The following is an 18,812-nucleotide window of genomic DNA, read 5'->3' as shown; positions in this document are numbered from 1 at the left end:
ATAATATACATATAATTAAATACCTATGCGGATGTATATATATAAATATATATATATATATATATATATAAATATAAAGTGCATATATATATATATATAAAATATACTGTATGTGCTATATATACAGTATATACTGTGTTGAGCTCAGCTTCATGAGCGGGACCCGATAACATGTTTATTGCCCTTGTGACGTTTATTTCCTCAGTCCCACATGCATGCACACGCTCACTCACAAGCTATTTACATGTTTCTCTCTGACTTGAGATGTGCTTGTTATGTCACCTAAATTCAAGGTTTGAATTCCAATATTCAGGTCCACGCTATCATCAGAGGTTATTTTATTTGTTTTCATTTTTTTGTTTGTTATTTTATCTGGTTAACCTAGCCTAGTTGACTGACAGCCCACAATAATCATTGCAACATTCAAAAGAAAGAAAACAGCATTTATATTAAAGATCTGAGTCCAAACTCAAACGTTAATCAACAAAGTTATCAAAGCGACTTTCAAAGTAAATACACAAACTCTACAGTTTTTTTTTATTTACATTTTTTTTTTTTACCCTTATGTTCCACATTATAGGAGTGCAGCACAAACAATTCTAAAGCTATAGCAATGTTATAAGACAGAGATAAGATAAGATAACACTTCAGGTAATCAAAGGTAATGTCGAAAATAAAACTTTACGAGCAATTTCCAAAGCAGAACAGAATACCATGCAGAGATCAGACACGTGACTTTACATCCCATTATGAATACAAGGAGAATTACAGACTTGGAAAAACTCTCACACCATCAAAATACAAACACCAAAAAATAACTACTGAACGACAGTAACAGCAGTAGTAACAATATGCGACTTTCCGTGTCTTTGCATGGTTTCCTCCTGGTAGTGACGCTGCCTGTACCTGCTGGAGCCTCGGGGCCATGCAGCCCTTTGACAGCGGGGCCAGCCGGCCCGTCGCTAACGTGATTACCTGTGTCACCGTGTCCACACTCACCCAGGCCCCGTCTAACACACACAGACAGCATCCCGGATGGACCTTTTGGAGGAACAAACAACGGCCTTTCGACAGGTCTAAATGAGCAGAATCCAATTTTACCAGTTGTGTGTGTTCACCAGAAAGGTCAACACAAGGCGGACCCCTCACCCTAAAATGATCCTCTGGGCTGCATTTGACGTGGAAGTGTTGCTTTTCTCGTGATTTCACAGAGGCACTGAGCATTTTTCTTTGAGCTGTAAACTGAAATATATGACTGTTCTCTGATGAAACACTTTACATCGGAATTTAAATGAATTTAAATCTGCATTCCAGATGGTAAGGGCAGCTCAGCACGCCATCTACTCGAAATCTCTTGAAATCTGCACAAAGCGAGCCGGTAGGGGTGCAGACGTAGATTAGTGGTTTAAGTGTCTCTCGAGGGGAAAAAAAAAAAGAACAAAAAAAGAAAGAAGCCCCCCCCCCCCCAACGGACTCTGAAACCATGCTCGTCTAAAGAATCGAGACACGTCGCCTTTTTTGGGGCGAGTGGCATTTTTCAAAATTGCGCCATGGGTGGAGTGGAGTGAGGCTCAAAGCAGGCGGGTGTGAAGCGACGACAGCGGTGAAGTCGCGGCCTCTGCCATCAGGGAGCGTTAGAGAGCTATTGCTTGACGTGAGACTCGCCTGGAGAGTCACCTGAGCCCACAGGTGTTACTCCGCCCCTTCCCCTCACCCCGCCTCCATTGCTGGGCTGGTAAAGGATGGTTTGAGAGACATCAGCAACTTAGTATGTGTTGCCGAAACACCTTACTTTAGTTTACAAAGGCAAAAAAAAGGCGGAGGAGGATTGCAGGGTCATTACATTTTGTCGAAACTGCATGACAAACAAACAGGCATAGAAAAGGAGATAGGGATGGTGGGAGAAAGAGAGAGAGAGAGAGAGAGAGAGAGAGAGAGAGAGAGAGAGAGAGAGAGAGAGAGAGAGAAATAGAGAGAGGGACCAGGCAGTGCTACTTCCTGGTAACCTATCTGGGTGGAGTCACAGCGAGCAGAGCTGGGAGCGGCCGTGGTGTGTGTGTTGATGTGTGTTAGTGTGTGAGAGTGTGCGTGTCTGTTTGTGTGTGTGTGTGTGTGTATGTGTGTGTGTGTGTTGCATTTTTTCTTTCACTCGGGTTTGTCGCGGGTGAAGTGTCTGTGCGTCTGTGTGGGAGTGTATTTTTTCACCTGCTATGAGAATACACACCGCCGCTGAAAGTGGAGCCCAGTGGAGCCTGTGCCCAGGAGGACATGAAGTCCGAGAAGGAGGAGGGGAAGGCCGGTGAGAGAGAGAGAGAGAGAGAGAGAGAGAGAGAGAGAGAGAGAGAGAGAGAGAGAGAGAGAGAGAGAGAGAGAGAGAGAGAGAGAGAGAGAGAGTGAGAGGGTGAGAGAGGCAGGTTAGAGTATTGACAGCTGTCGTGAAACTGGTTTGCGTCGGTTGTGGTGTGTGTGTCTGTGTGTGTGTGTGTGTGTGTGTGTGTGTGTGTGTGTGTGTGTGTGTGTGTGTGTGTGTGTGTGTGTGTGTGTGTGTGTGTGTGTGTGCGTGTGTGTGTGTTTGACGGTCCAGGTTCACGCTCGTGTCCATGTGTGAATCATGTGGTCCAGACTTGTTTGTTTGATAAAAAACACAAAGCCATTTCTCTGATGGAAACGCAAGTCTCTGGATGGAGGTTATTGTTTTACATGACATCACATTACTGACGTCACGTGTTCTGTCCATATTGTAAATCTCTTACTTATTGTTTTACTCCATATAAGCACTGAAGGCTGACCTATATTTAAAGTATATGTTTATCATATGCTAATCTGTTAATCTGCCGTCAGCACGTAGCTGACGCAGTACAGTGTGTAATCATGTACTGAGCTGTGTTTTAGTGTGGAGCACCGTAAATATGATGGAAGGGAGGCCAGAGCCAAGTGCTTTTGTCTTCGGTTTATTGTAGCAGCTCAATAAATTTCATTCAAAGTTGATTTGTTGGTCACATGGAAAGCATGGAAACGTACAACTTGTCTCTGCGTTCAGCCCGTCCAAAGCATTAGGAGCATTTGGCAGCCAGTGACCAGTGGTGGCCACTGTATATGTGCGTGTGTGTGGGCGTGCGTGTGTGTGTGTGTGTGTGTGTGTGTGTATTTGTGTGTGTATTTGTGTATGTGTGTGCGTGCGTGTGAGTGCGTGTGTGTGCGCCTGTGTGGGTGTGTATGTGACAGTAACATTTGAGGGGACAGTGGATAAGTCTGAACCCATTGTGTCTTGCGTGACTGCTCTGTGGCCAGTGGTGGCGTCTCCAAATTGCTGTAAAAATAATGAGTTTGACCCGGCGCTCGACTCTGGACAGATGGTTTCGCTGGAGCCGGACTCTCAGTGTCCCAGCGCCGCGTCATTTAGGCTCCATTTAGCCGTCCCGACCACAGGAGGATGGGGATATTTAATTTTGGCTGGTTTGCTGCTTTGTTTTCTTTCTGCTCATCCAATTTGCCTGCTGCACCCTGTCCCAGCTCAGCACTAGGAGCTGTTATCTGTCATCACCTGCAGCAGGATAACAACACTTAATCGTGAACACCTTTTTATTCTATTTCTTACAATGGAAAATATTGATTTGGACGGTTAGTTTCCTTTTGCAAACCCTTTGGAACAAAATGTTTCAGCTATAGTACAACACAATGCAGTGGAGTACAATGTAATACTGTAATACAGAATTGTACTGTAGTAATACTGCATTACAGTGTAATACTGTAGTAATACTGCAGTACAGTGTAATGCTGTAGTAATGCTGTAATACAGTGTAATACTGTAGTAATACTGCAGTACAGTGTAATGCTGTAATACAGTGTAGTACTGTATTGTAGAAATACTGTAGTCCAGGGTTATACTGTAGTAATACTGTAGTACAGTGTAATAATAATTCTGGGTTATATAATTATATAATAGTATTAATTGTTTGTGTTGTATTAAATATACACTTAAATCCTCCTAAATTAAACGTACCTTCACTTACGTCCACTACTTACCTCACAGTACTGTATACACTGTATACATCTCATCTCATCACCGTTCCCAGTCTCAGTCTCGTTCCCGCAGACTAGCGTTTGCAATGGCCACGCCCCCTTACCGTGAAATAACACGGGTCCTGGCTTAGCAATTCACTTAACAACCTGGTCCCAGGAGCGGAACTCGGTCGTTAAGTGAGGAGTACCTGTATTGTATTATAACAACAATCCAACCAAACAATTGAACTGCGCTGTTACAAAGACCTCGTGGTTGAAATTTCATCCAAATCCATCCACATACAGAGCAGATTTTAGCCAAAAACCAACCACATTGTAAACGATTTTAACACAGACAAGCCAGTACATCTGAAGCCGAAATATGTCCAGTCTGGCTGAACTATCTGGAAGACATCGGCATAAACTACCAACACGGCTGAGGTGTCGTTTAAACTGCTATCTTACAAGGATCTCTTGGTTTAAATTTCATCCAAATTGAATCGATCCTCATCCAGAACAGCTGTAGTAATGCTGTAGTACAGTGTAATTCTGTAGTAATATTTCAGTACATTGTAAGTAATACAGTGTAGTACTGTACTGTAGTAATACTGTAGTTTAGTGAAATGCTGTAATAATGTTGCAGTACAGTGTAATGCTGTAGTAACGCTGGAGTACACTCTAATACTGTAGTAATATTGCAGTACATTTTATCTAAAATAGTATAGTACTGTGCTGTAGTAATACTGTAGTATAGTATAATGCTGTAATAATATTGCAGTACAGTGTAATGCTGTAGTACAGTGTAATACTGTAGTAATATTACAGAAGATTGTATGTAATACAGTGTAGTACTGTACTGTAGTAATACTGTCATTTAGTGGAATGCTGTAATAATATTGCAGTACAGTGTAATGCTGTAGTAATGCTGCAGTACAGTGTAATACTGAAGTAATTTTGCAGTACATTGTATGTAATACAGTGTAGTACTGTACTGTGGTAATACTGTAGTATAGTGTAATGCTGTTATAATATTGCAGTTCAGTGTAATGCTGTAGTAATGCTGTAGTACAGTGTATTACTGTAGTAATATTGCAGTACAGTGTCATGCTGTAGTAATGCTGTAGTACAGGGTAATACTGAAGTAATATTGCAGTAATGTGTCATGCTGTAGTAATTCTGTAGTACAGGGTAATACTACAGTAATATTGCAGTACAGTGTCATACTGTAGTAATGCTGTAGTACAGGTTAATACTGTAGTAATATTGCAGTACAGTGTCATACTGTAGTAATGCTGTAGTACAGGGTAATATAATAATAACAATATCAAACAGCTTGAAAGTAAAGAAAAGCAACTTGACTTTCTTTTACTTTTTTGACACAACATGGATTCTATGCAAATGATTATATTTTTTATGACTCAAAGTAAGGTGACGCCATGAAGGTGACTCACTGAATCCCTCACGGCGTTTATGAGCGGCGGTGGGGGATTCCACCCGGAGACATCAGGGGCCACAGCATCATCAGTTCATAAATCAAGTGTCATCAATGTGGTCGCCACCCGATGGAGCGCTCGTCAGCGAGCGGGGATCAGTGCGTTTTAGGGGGGTGACGAGCGCGGGCGTGTGTGCATTGATTTTGGAACTTCTTGCCCCCGGACTCTTTAAGTTCCTCACAGTCCCAAGTGCTCGGCGCTCCTTCAGCGGCACGGCGCTGGCGGCAAACTAATCCACTCATAATAAGTGTGTGAATCAATATCTGTTATCTGTACTTGGCATCGCGGCACCGACCCAGCTGGTTGCAACACAACTCTCCCCCCCCCCCCCCAACCTCCCCCCGGCCGTTAATTAATGCAACAGATAGATGGACAGGAATTCTCCACGGCGCCACATCCAACAACGCACATAATCCCGCTGTTTCCGAGCGTTTGCTTTGTTGGACGTGGACCGTGGAGAATTAGCATTAAGTGATCGGCGCTCTGGTCCAGTCAGATTCAGAGCCAACACGGTGCATTATTCATTTGCCATATATATATTATACAGCAGCACCGCAGCACTGAGTGGGAAATGAGCATGACCCTCCCACCCAGGTGCTGTTTTAGATTCACAGGGTATTGAGACCCTGAGTGAGTGAGTGTGTGTGTGTGTGTGTGTCTGTGTGTGTCTGTGTGTGTGTGTGTGTGTGTGTGTGAAGGTATCAGAAATTCGGGCTGTGTTTGCAGACAGACCTAGCCTCCTCCACTAAACCCCGCTCCGCAGCCGTCCAGCCGACACCGGTGTGATCGTGTTCACTCCGCTCCATGTTCCCCCTGCGTCTCTGACAATACCGGCTCTTTAAATAGTTTCCCCTCGCTGTCTTCTGAGGTTCCTTAATCTCCGCAGCCCACCTCTCCCACCCACCAAACCACCCCAGCACTCCACAGATTCATCACCAGGGAGCCATTGACGGAATGAATGTTCTGCTATTTCTGAGGCCTCTTTTCTCTCCCTTCTCTCTCTCTCTCTCTCTCTCTCTCTCTCTCTCTCTCTCTCTCTCCAGCTCCCTCCCTCTCTCTCTCTTGCTCTATATATACTGTATATATATATATATATCTCTCTCTCTCCCTCCCTCCCTCCCTCTCTTTCTTTATATATATTTCTCTCTATATATTTCTTTCTCTCTCTCACTCTCTCTCCGTCTATTTCTCTCTCTCTCGTCCCCTTTCTCTCTCTTTCTCTCTCTATTTCTCTCTCTCCCTCCCTCTCCCTCTCTCTCTCCCTCCCTCTCCCTCTCTCTCTATTTCTCTCTCTCTCTCTCTCCATCTCCCTCCCTCTCTATATATATATTTCTCTCTCTATTTCTCTCTCTCTCTTCCTCTTTCTCTCCCCCTCTCTCTCTCTCTCCCTGTCTATTTCTCTCTCTCTCTCCCTCTTTCCCTCTCTCTCTTTCTCCGTCTATTTCTCTCTCCATTTCTCCCGCTCTCTCCCTCCCTCTCTCTCTCTTTCTCCCTATTTCTCTCTCTCCCTCCCTCTCCCTCTCTCTCTATTTCTCTCTCTCACTCTCTCTCTCTCTCCCTGTCTGTCTATTTCTCTCTCTCTCTCTCACTCTCTCTCTCTCCCTGTCTGTCTATTTCTCTCTCTCTCTCCATCTCCCTCCCTCTCTCTCTCTCTATATATATTTCTCTCTATTTCTCTCTCTCTCTCTTCCTCTTTCTCTCCCTCTCTCCCTCTCTCTCTCTCTCTCTCTCTCTCTCTCTCTCTCTAACATTGATTTGATGTTATCCCTTTACATAAGCCCTGAGATCTGCGATGTCCTTTTGTCATGAGACATAAACGGGATGTTCTTATTGCAGAAAGCTCCACAGAGTGTTTCTTTAGCGGCGGCTCTGATCCGCCATCTTCTGTGTTTGCGTGTTGGCTCATTCAGGACTCTCCTCGCAGGCCAATAAGGTGGTAAGGAGCGTCGTCGGCTCTCTTATTATGAATTTGTTTGTTCTGGGTGTGTCGGATTAATAGAGAGATAGGGTATGAAGCTCTTTACGAAGCAGTTTGCGTTTATTTGCGGCGAAGTGGAATTTTATTTAATTAAAGAGACGACAAAGACTTCAACGTCTGAACTCAATGCATGCTGGGAAATAGGAAGGCACAGTGCTGCTGTAACCGTGTGGCGATTATGTGACTATAGGCGAATAGCGCTACCAGTTACTTTCTACAGGGAGTAATGAGTAAAGTAAGGCATTACTTTTTTTTACAGTGATTAGTAATACATAATGCTAAAAATTACTTTTTTTGAGTAACCACCCCAATGCTACCATTGATACATTAGAAATTATATTGTTCCCCTGAGCAGAATGACGTCTTAAATAGATCGAGAGCTTAATATATAGAAAAAATTGACAGAAATACAACTGTGGCTGTGGCTGTCAACGAACCGGTTTTTACCGCGATTCATCCCGCGTGTCAGCGCCGCTGTTTCACCTGAACCGTGCGGCCTGACGGAGAGCCGCCGCAGAGTGCGCTCGCCTTCCGTCACAACCGATCCGCTTCGCTCTGCAGGCCCAAAACCCATCAGACATTACAGTACGCTCTTACAAAATACAGTGAAGATTTAGCAGCTGTGAGCACTCACACATACACACACACACACACACACACACACGCACACACACATGCGCGGGCACACACACGCAACCACACGCACATGCACACATTCGCCAATAGCAAAGGACTAATTGTGTTGTCCTGAGATGCTCTGTGGCTGCGTCGGCGTGGACGATTTCCTTGATTTATTTTTAATGGCCACCCGTCGGTAAAAGTACGCCGCAATCATAGAAGCAACTTTGTGAAATCCTCTGTTAATGAAGACGGCAAATGTCGCAAAACACACTGGATATCCAAAGTCTAAGAGTACAAGCTCATTGAGTATTCCACTACGTGTACCGTACCAGGAAAAATATGCATTTTTATTTTATTTTTTTTATGTCGGGCTCCACAGAAATATGACACAAAGCTTGACCCAGTCTCTTGATCTTGTTAATCATCCAATCAGTATAAAATAAAAGTTGGGGTGGGCGTGGTGGGGAGCGATCGGGCGAGGGGCGCCATTTCCCCCCCGTCACCCTCTCCATGCGTAATGGGGAGGGAGCGATTGGGGCGCAGTTTGCGATCGGGGCGCAGTTTGCCATCGGGGCGCATTTTGCGATCGGGGCGCAGTTTGCGCCCGCGATCTGCTCCGCCGCACGCCCCCATGCTCCGTTCCTAAAAGAAAGCAAATAAAAAACATAGTGTTTTTATTTTAAATGTATTTTATTTTACTCCGTTTCCTTATTGAACGAAACAAAAAAAGGCCCCCTGCATAATGGGGACACTTTCTCAGTCTCAGTGCCCAGGGGCCCCTGGGGGTACTAATCCAGCCTTGCCTCAGGGAGACACATGAGTTAAACAGTAACCTTCAGGACAGTGTCTGATACTTTTGCAGCAGGAGGTAACTTGTTTGATATTTTTATCACTCCACTGTTTGGACAGCAAATCAAAAAGAATAGCGCTTTTAAAGGAACAGAATAAAGTGCCGTGATAAAATAGATTTTAATGATATTCTGACTTTTTAGTAGTGCTCATCGTGTCCGCGAGTCACAAACTGAGGCCTTTGTTCTTTTCCCTGCTGTTTGAATCAGTTAAGCACACCACTTAGTGTTCATACTGTGACACTTCCAATGTTTTCAACGCTTTTCTCGGGGAAGGAAACCGCGAAGTCTGAGCTTAAGCTGAGGTGAGGGCGCTCGAAATGTAGCTGAAAATTGAAAACAGCATCCGGATCTGCACAAAAACACCCCCGAACACTCATTCATGACATACCCATTTTCTTTTTTTTTTATATACTTTCGTGAGGGGGAAACAGTGACGAAAAAAAAGTGTTTCGATATTCATTTTTTTATATTTGCCGCATGGAAGCCTTGCGTGAGCTAGGCGCCGTGAAGCGGCCGGCTTCTCCTGCCGTATTAGCCACAACACCTGCAATGCTACAGCAGGAAATCCCTCCGCACAGTTTTTTACGAAGTCATTACTCTTTTCATTCTATAGCTCCAAGTCCCCCCCCCCCCCTCTCCCCCTACACACACACACACACGCACACACGCACACACACACACACACACACACACACAGCAGAGTGCATATTATTGCTCTGCACCAGTCCCACCAGGGAAGCACAGAATAGTGTGGGAAAATACTGCAGCAGCCGAGACGATGACCATGGATGGAGCAGAAATACCTCCGTGCTCTTTTTCCAGATTATTGTAGGAACCGGCTATCAAATAGTAATCTCATGGATGGTGTGGGTTGCTGAACATATTGTGTGAGATTACGTTAGCGTTCTGTACTCGGGCTCTCGTCCCAAAACAAATCCCTCCATTTCTTCTGCCATCTATGGAGCTCATGCGGGATCAATGCACTTACTGTATACAGTGCAGCAGTTTGGCTTTGTGCGATATACTGAGAATAATGTTCACTCAGTGACTGACAGGGATTGACATAAAAGCCTGTGGGCTTTTTTTTTTTTTTTTTTTTTTTTTTTTTCCCCCCCCTTCTGTATTTGTGGCTTGAACAGAGCGGGCGTACCCATTTTACCCGTACTCGTTAAACCAGACGGAGCAACCACCTGCTATTCTGCTACTGCCCTCCTGCCAGACAGACAGCGTATGTAAATGTTTAAGTTAAATAGTACTTTGAAAGGTCAACACCACACAAAGGTACACTGCTTGGTCTGCGGAAGCAATGTGAAGGAGTGGAAAACAACCCCGTATGGATGTTGAGATGCTCTCGCCCGGCGATTCGCAAATGCGTATTAGTCTGGATTCCCTCAGTTCGTTTTCAGTCGTCTGGTTCCCAGGCCGGACACGCCCCATTTCTACGTTCCAATGGCTGCAGCCTGCAACACCATCGAATAATACTGCACTTCTCGTCGAGGATCACTTCGCGGCCTTTCAGCCATTTCCCGGCATTAAAAATCCAGAAACTTCTCGTCACCATCTATAATGCACGACAGTGAAGTCAAAAGTGCAGGTGATTCATTTTTGTTCACCCGTGACGTCATTTCAGTTCGGCGAGAGAGACCTTGTGATGGCTCCTCCGCCTGTCCTCAGAAACCCGTGTTGGTGAGCGCGGGAGCTCTACATTTTCAGGTTTTCTCCCTGTAGTACAGAGGAAGACTAGAGCTCGTGTCGACACAGCGAAGGCGTCGTGGGCAGTTGTGCGACCTTGATATCACATTACCAGAAACCCGAAAGAGAGGCGCACCCCGCTCCCTTCCTCCTCCTCCTCCTCCTCCTCCTCCACCTCCTCCATCCCCCAAACTATTGTTTCTCATCCACCTTGAATCTTTGGGTCAAATTCCATTTCAAACAGAATGCAGCACTCCATCCAACAATCCGTACCGCCGGTCGCTGTGCTGCTGTTAACACATTGGCTTGTCTTTGTGTATTTGAGAGACAGGTTTTTATTCATTTCCCTCAAATCCCCACACTCCCTAACCCAAGGCTCACCCATGGAGGATTTTCACCCAGCGATGTGTGTCTCTGTGTGTGTGTGTGTGTGTGTGTGTGTGTGTGTGTGTGTGTGTGCGCGCGTAACAGCGTTAATAAGCCGGGGAAAGTGCAAAGCAGTATTGGTCTGGACCGGGGGCTGTAGCTCGAAGGACACTCGACGGGGGAAGTTTAGATGGGAAGGTAATTTAATGGGTCATTGCTTAGTAAGCTCGGGCTTCTCTCGTCTCTCAGAGGAATTGAATGACTTGATCGAGCTCGCTGCAAAGCCGGCCGCCGGCGCTCCGGGCCGAAAAGGAATCCAGGTGACGGTTAAAAATTGTGCCGTGTTTGATTTCTATGGCCCCCCGTTTAAATCGTGTAGTCCCGGGTTCGTCCCTGAAGATGCCCTTTCTGTGGCTTTTTCAACCTCGGGAATGTACAATGTAACCCATGAACAGGCTTATCCACACTGCTCTGCCCACTCTGCTGGAAAAGCAGGATGAGTTTCTCTGCCTTGATTTCAACCGACTTTGAGGCAGGGAATCGAAAGAGGAGCAATTATTTTGGTTTGGCGTGTAAATGTGTGTGTGTGTGTGTGTGAGGGGGGGGGGGTTGTCTGTTGCGGCTGTATTACATGATGGCAAATTCTATTTGGAGCTGGTGTTGATTGCTTCTGTGTGACCGACCCTATGTACTTCCGGCTGCCTGTTAAGATTTGATCGGTTTTAATAGACGGAAAAATCACATGAGTGCAATGCTCCATCTAAACGTTCCCGAGAACTTCAGAGTGCAAATATTCCATTTTTTTTCGACCGTATACAACAAAAAAAACGGGCATGCTGGTCATGCTTCAAGCTCAGAACTAATGACAACGGCAATATAAAATCCCCCCGCATAGTTTCAAAGAGAGCGGAGCCAGGGCTGTTTGTTTACTGTGGGGTGGGAAGAAACCGTAAGCTGACCAAACAACTCAGAATGCAAACTCCTCTCCCCTCAGCCCCACAGTGTCATCAAAGGCAGTAGTCGGTTTCCCTGCAACAAATGTCCTTTTTTTTTTTTTTTTTTTTTTTTTAAGCCTGTAGGTAAACAGATGAATAAGCGGATTTGAGGCAGCAAAAGGGGCTGTGAGAGATTGCTCTCTCAGGGAAACAAACTATTTCTGCCACATGCAATACAGAGCTGCCCAATCTGTGTCTGTAGGACTGAGTCGACAGAGACCGATGGACTCTCCTATCCCACTGCTTATCGGCGCTGCCGCAGCTCCACAGCTCCACAGCTCCACAGCGTCTGGCTGCAGGCCTCACACACGCACGCACGCACGCACACACGCACACACACAGACACACACACACACACACACACACACACACACAAATGCATACACAATACACACAGAAACCCTCTCTCTCCAGCTTTTTTTTTTTTTTTTTTTTTGCTCTCTCTCTCTCTCTCTCTCTCTCTCTCATGCCACTGCACATAGTTTCACATGCGTTTTCAACTCCATGCAAGAGTTACCTTTCTCACGGCATTAGCCTGACAGACTGACATGCTGTGCATCATCGCCAGGCTCACTAAAGCTACATAGTTTCTAGTTTCCAGAGTTTTTTTGGTGATGCGTTCGGGTTTTTTTTTAGAATGGTGCAGTTGAGTTGTTTTTCCCTCTTTCTCTTTTTCTTTGCTGCTACAGTATATAGCGGCGCCACCAGAAGACTAAAGAACAACAAAAACAAACGCTTTTTATTATGAGCGTAGTTCTTCAGACAACAATAGTTATTTTCAAAAACCATAAAATATTTGTGCCAACACCATGGCGCAGCTTGCCGAGGCAAGGTAAATGTGTTGGCACAAATATTTCATCAGTTTCCATGGACCGGTTTCTCGCTAAGATTCCCCCGTGCTGATCCCTTGGTTTCCTACTCCTGTTTATCTGCAAGTGCTTCCCCGAGGGTTGGGAGGCGTTGTGGTGTGGATGGAAAAAACGCTGAGGAGCTGAGGAGCGGAGGAGCCGAGGAGCGGAGGAGCACACTCGCAGCTCGTGTCACTGATATTTCACTGTACCTTATCAAACTGTTGTGTCTCACGTCCGCTGCATCGCTGCCAGTATCTGCCCCGAGTCTGTCACTGTTCGTTTATCTCTGCCTCTGAAATACCTGTGCCCAAGGCTTGGATGCCGCCGTGTGTGTGTGTGTGTGTGCGTGTGCGTGTGTGTGTGTGTGTGTGTGTATGTGTGTGTGTGTGTGTGCGTGCGCGCGCGTGCGCGCGTATGAGTGAGCGTGTCTTGAAAGAAAGAGGCGCTAATTTGATTCTAATTATTATCATATGGTACAAGATCGCACCCTCCCCTCCCTGACTCAAGCTGGTATTTCTCGCACTGTTTTACATCTCATCCTCCCTGCAGGCTGGTTCTCTTCTTCTAATCCTGCCTCGCTCCCCTCTTTCATTTTTCATCCTTCCTCTCCGCGTCCTTTCCTCCTCCTTTTCCATTCTCCCGGCCCTCGCACGGTGTTCAAACTCCTTGCCCCTGGCTTCCCATCCTCTCACCCAGGAGCATATTTTTGTGCCTCTGTGTTCTTCTTTTGCAGTCTGTCTCTCCATCACTAATCCACCGCCCTCCCTCTCCCTCTCCCTCCCTCTCAGTGTTGCTGCGTGAGGAGGTGGCCCAGCTTCAGGAGGAGGTGCACCTGCTCAGGCAGATGAAGGAGCTGCTAAACAAGGACCTGGAAGAGACCCAGAGCGGCTGCTCCGCCAACTTGCTGTCGGCCGCCGAGCTCCGCGTCCAGCTGGGCGACAAGGAGCAGGAGCTGGACCGAGCCAAAGAGGCCTTGCAAGGTGAGGGCAGGAGCATCCCAGCGTCACCCTCCTCCACCTACCGCAGCCGGGCGGAACTAGCCGGTGGTGCGGGCGGTTCTCCGGGCGTGTTGGAGTCACCGGAAGTTCTGTCTCGGTTCTGTCACGCGCTGGAGGCTGTGTGGAGGCGTCGTCCACTGAAACCTCGGGTGAAAATGAGTTTCATATATCATTTGAAAGATCTTGACGAGCTCCATTAAGTGCCAAAAGGACAAGGGCATCATACGTTTTTTTTTGTTTTTTTGGGGGTTAAATAAAGATTGAAAACATAGAGGCGCAAAGAGAAATCGTTCAGTTGGGTTTAGCACAGAACATCTTTCAAAATAGTCATGCACTTAAGACTGAGCCACATTAAAAGCACACGGTGCGCGAGTATTCCCACTGTTGTAAAATGTATCCATCGAGGCATCGAGGTGCGACGAGCTAAACCCAGTTAAAATGCACAAATATGTGACGGAAGTGTCACTTTGTGCGAGCCGATGATGTAACGTGTCACCGGTGTTAAGTCTCTCACGGTCGTTCGGAGGCAGGGAAGGAACACTGTCGAAGGGCGGCCAAAAAAAAGAAAAAGCCTTCTGGTTCATTCCATTTAATTAGCTCGGAGATGTGTGACCGCGAGGACAAGACTAGCGAGCATCGCGCCCGTCGTCGGGGGGAGGGGTCACGTTGGTCGTTCAGTCTAACCCACGTGGTTGAGTTGAATTCTGATGGAGGGAGCTGTGGGATGCTGATTCCCTTCCCCTACTGTCTGTCCTGACCGTTTATTGATATTCCATCCTTTCTAAACCATGTTGACAGAACTCAGACATTTTCCTCTAAACACTTTGCTCCCTCCCATTTGCACCATTTGCTGAAACAGCAGTATGCGGGGCTGCAGGGCAGGATGGTTTTTTAAAATTTTATTTTGTGCTTGATGGTCATGTTGTGGTGATACTCCATCGTCGTTGGTGGAGGCCGAATATTGGACAACGGTTCCCAAGCCTAGGTTACGCTCGCACGCATGCCCACACACACACACACACACACACCCACAGACACATGCATATGCTCGCACGCACGCACGCATAGACACACATACACACACATACACACACATACACACACACACGCATGCCCGCCCCCACACACACACACACACACACACACACACACCTGCCTCTCTGTTTGAGAATAATAGGTGGTAGGAACTTGCTTGTGTTGTGGCCTCTGTTGTGTAACTGTTGAAAAACTGGTTTGAATGTTGACTATTTACAGCAGGAATTCTTGCTGAGTGACACACGTCTTTGCGGTTGTGAAGAGTACAGGTTGCCCCTCTTCCTCTGCTTGCTTCAGAGTTTCAAGGTTTTTTTTTTTTTAAATAGCTGTTTGTTTTTTTGGGGGCGGGGGGCACTCTGAAATATATTTATTACCTTCAGAGCATTGTCTTTGCAAGCAATTTAAGTTCAAAGAAATAAACACAAGACACTGCCTGGTTTCCCAACTGCGCTCTCAGTATTTCCATGTTTGTGTGAGTGCCACTTGCCTTTCAAGATGATTACATCATTCATCTCTGTGCTCTGCTCAGGGTGCACACTAATCTGCGGCCCCTCGTTTTTAGAAGACACAGTGCCACCCAGTGGACACCATATGCAACTGCTCTGCCTCAGCCCTGTCCCCGCTTTGATTTTTGGCTTTTTGCGTTGTGTCGTCGTGGCTATGGCAACTTTAGTCAACGTCCCTCAATATGAAAATGCCGTTGTGTTCCAGCTATGAAAGCGGACCGCAAACGCCTAAAGGTGGAGAAATCAGACCTGGCGAACCAGATGCAGCAGCTGTACGCCACGCTAGAGAGTCGAGAAGAGCAGCTGCGAGACTTCATACGCAACTACGATCAGCACAGAAAGGTAACACCCACTAAGCGTGCCTCTGACCCCTCCCCCTGGCCTGGTGCTCTTTGAGTCCAATCCGGTAAAAACGTCACATGTCTTCTCCCTGTCCAGGAGAGTGAGGATGCAGTGAAGGCCCTGGCCAAGGAGAAGGACCTGCTTGAGAGGGAGAAGTGGGACCTGAGGAGGCAGACCAAAGAGGCCACGGAGCAGGCCAACATCCTGCGCTCGCACATGGACATGAAGGAGAACAGGATCAAAGAACTGGAGGCCGAGCTCACCATGGTCAGTCTCACGGTCACATCGCCGCGCGTCATTTCAGATGTTTTGAGCTCCAATATCTTTCGCAACTTTCAGGCTGCGTTCAAAGTGTAGCGCGCCGACCTCTCGCAAGCTCCTCTTGTTTTCACATTTTCCCGCTGCTTCCGTGCGTTCCAGGCAAAGCAGTCCCTCGCGACGTTGACCAAGGACGTGCCGAAGCGCCACTCCCTGGCCATGCCCACAGAGCCGGTGGTGAACGGGAGTCAGGAGTGGGTGATGCAGGCCGACCTGCCGCTCACCGCTGCCATCCGTCAGAGCCAGCAGACGCTGTACCACGGACACAGCACGGACAGGGAGCGACAGGGTCAGTCCTCAGCCTAGCGTGTTGCTTAACCCCTCCTCCATTTTTGCTCAGTGTCGCTCGCCTGCTTCCAAAAAACATGCAACTAAAATACTAACAGAGGGTCTCCGTAAGGTCTTCGAGCCTCAACGGCGGGTGTGTTTTCAATGTGTGTGCGTGTGTGTGTGTGTGTGTGTGTGTGTGTGTCTGTGCTTGGACGGTCTGCAGCGGTGGTCAGGATCAGCCCCTGTCACTCTCGGCAGCCCTCTGTCATTTCTGACGCGTCGGCGGCCGACGGCGACCGCTCGTCCACGCCCAGCGACATTAACTCCCCCCGCCACCGGACACACTCCCTCTGCAATGTAAGAGCTGCCTGCCCCCCGCGACCAAGTAATCAGACCTCTGCAACCCTCTATAAGTACCTTCCTCCTCTGTGTCTCACGTCCTTCCGTAATGTCCGTCCGCTGGGTGTCGCTCCTAATTTTTAATTTATTTATTTATTTATTTTTTAACATGTGTCAGTGCTGGTGGTGGTCTCGATTTTGTGTTTTAACTTTTAACAATGGGGCGCCAGTCAATCATAACCCGACGCAGACAAGCCAAGACACCACGAGTCTGCAACCCAGCGACTTAGCCTGAGCCTGCCTCAGAGCGCTCCGTCTTGTTCAAACCAGTCGAGAAAAGCTGGTCTTTTGTCCGACATTGATTCATGCAAAAGAAAGGGGAAACTTAGACCAAGATGCTTTAGGGCTCTTGCTTTCCGTGGCACGTTTCGCAACACCTCATTCCTTTCAAAGAAAAAAAATAGTTTGTCCCAAGATCAAGATGGAGCCAACAGATAATCCGGGCTTTGGCAATAGAGCAAAGAGCCTCCAAACACAACAGACCAGCCGACAGTTACGACATACTGTGGAAGAAAAAAGCTGCCCTGTGATCCCGTATTATTTTCAAAGTTGCACCAGCATTGAAACACCGCTGTTTTCTCCCATCACTTACAACTTTACTCATCATGCATTTTTGTCATTGTCACTTTGAAAGAAGAACCGATGCATAAAAGGTATAAATAAGTATTTCTATATTTCTTTTTTTAAAGAGCACCCCCTAGTTCGTTCATCTCACTCAGTCCTGTTTTTCTGATTCTCATGATGTCATCGCCCTCATTCAACGATTGAGAGTGATCACAGATAAAACTCTAGAAAACAATAATAGTGGTAACAGTGGTACCTCGACTTACGACTGTAATTCGTTCTATAAGAACGGTCGTATGTTAAAACAGTCGTATGTCGAAGCAATTTTTCCCGTACACACCACGCTCATATTCTTCTATGATTTCCTTCTGAGTTTCAATGGGAATCATTGCCCTTTTCTTTTTCCCATCGTCCTTCTTCTTAGGACTCATCATGAAGGGTGAAAATAAACAAAATACACAGCAACAAACACAGTATATATGACAAAAATATCAATAGGCCAAGAACTACGTGCACACACGATGTAGGTCGCCCACTGACTGACTGACTGCTGACTGACTGCTGACTGACTGCTGACTGACTGCTGACTGACTGCTGACCGGCCGCCGACCCACCAACTACAAATTTCCACGGTCGTATCTTGGAGCAGTCGGTCACAAGTCGATACAAATTTTCGCGACTATCGCTACTCGTATCTTGGATTAGTCGTCAGTAGATGCAGTCGTAAGTCGAGGTACCACTGTATTAGAAAATAATTGTTGCTCAAGGTTTATAGACACAAAAAATAAAAACTTTTGATTCATGGTTTGGTCCCTCTTTAAACGTTCAGATATTTTTGTTCAATCCGAGACAATTATTGCACCTCTCACCCCAAGGTGGAAGGAGAGAAAGTGCCATTTCCCGTCGATTCACCCCCGCTTCCTTTCTTCCTTTGTTCCTTTGTTCCTTTCTGCCTTCCTTCCTTTCCCCGACGCAGTCCATGGAGGACCTGGAAGATCAGAAGCGTAAGAAGAAGAAGGAGAAGATCACTCTGGGATCCCTCTCTCGGGTGTTTGCTCGGGGAAAGCAGCGCAAGTCACTGGACCCGGGTCTGTTTGATGGTACATCCACCCCTGACTATTACATAGAGGAGGACGCCGACTGGTGAAGCTCTGTGTGTTAACGTGTAAACACGGCGTGTGTGTGTGTGCGTGCGTGTGTGCGTGTGTGCGTGTGTGTGTGTGTGTGTGTGTAAGCGACATGGGCGGGGGGGGGGGTGATTTGACTGTGTGCATGTATCCCCAAAGATAACCCAAGAGAGAATGCTATCCCAGAAATGTATATTACCCTGAAAATGTATGTTTGTAAATTTGATATATATTTATAGATGTACATGTATGCATATGTATATATGTTTACATGCTTATAAATATATACGCGGGGATATTATGTGTCGACATGTTAATGCTGTACTATCTTCCAAATGTCTTAATGTTTTCTTTTTTTTATAACTGGAGACTTGAAGGACTGCTGTGCACATGTAAATAGGCCT

General features: G+C 46.5%; 1 protein-coding gene across 1 annotated transcript in view; it reads left to right on the top strand.

Moving 5' to 3' along the window:
* kaznb (kazrin, periplakin interacting protein b) overlaps positions 1 to 18,487 on the top strand; it is a 51,564-nt gene extending 33,077 nt beyond the window's left edge. Inside the window, exons 3-8 of the mRNA XM_080001386.1 lie at positions 13,638 to 13,829; positions 15,594 to 15,730; positions 15,827 to 15,997; positions 16,151 to 16,337; positions 16,542 to 16,675; positions 18,258 to 18,487. Of these exons, the coding sequence (XP_079857512.1) occupies positions 13,638 to 13,829; positions 15,594 to 15,730; positions 15,827 to 15,997; positions 16,151 to 16,337; positions 16,542 to 16,675; positions 18,258 to 18,428 (992 nt within the window). The 3' untranslated portion in view covers positions 18,429 to 18,487. The remainder of the gene's footprint in view (positions 1 to 13,637; positions 13,830 to 15,593; positions 15,731 to 15,826; positions 15,998 to 16,150; positions 16,338 to 16,541; positions 16,676 to 18,257) is intronic.
* Positions 18,488 to 18,812: the final 325 nt, after the last annotated feature.

Source organism: Zeus faber (assembly GCF_960531495.2).
Source record: "Zeus faber genome assembly, chromosome: 5".
NCBI classification, from domain to species: Eukaryota; Metazoa; Chordata; class Actinopteri; order Zeiformes; family Zeidae; genus Zeus; species Zeus faber.
Note: the sequence above shows the minus strand (reverse complement) of the source record. Positions and strands in the feature narration are given on the sequence as shown.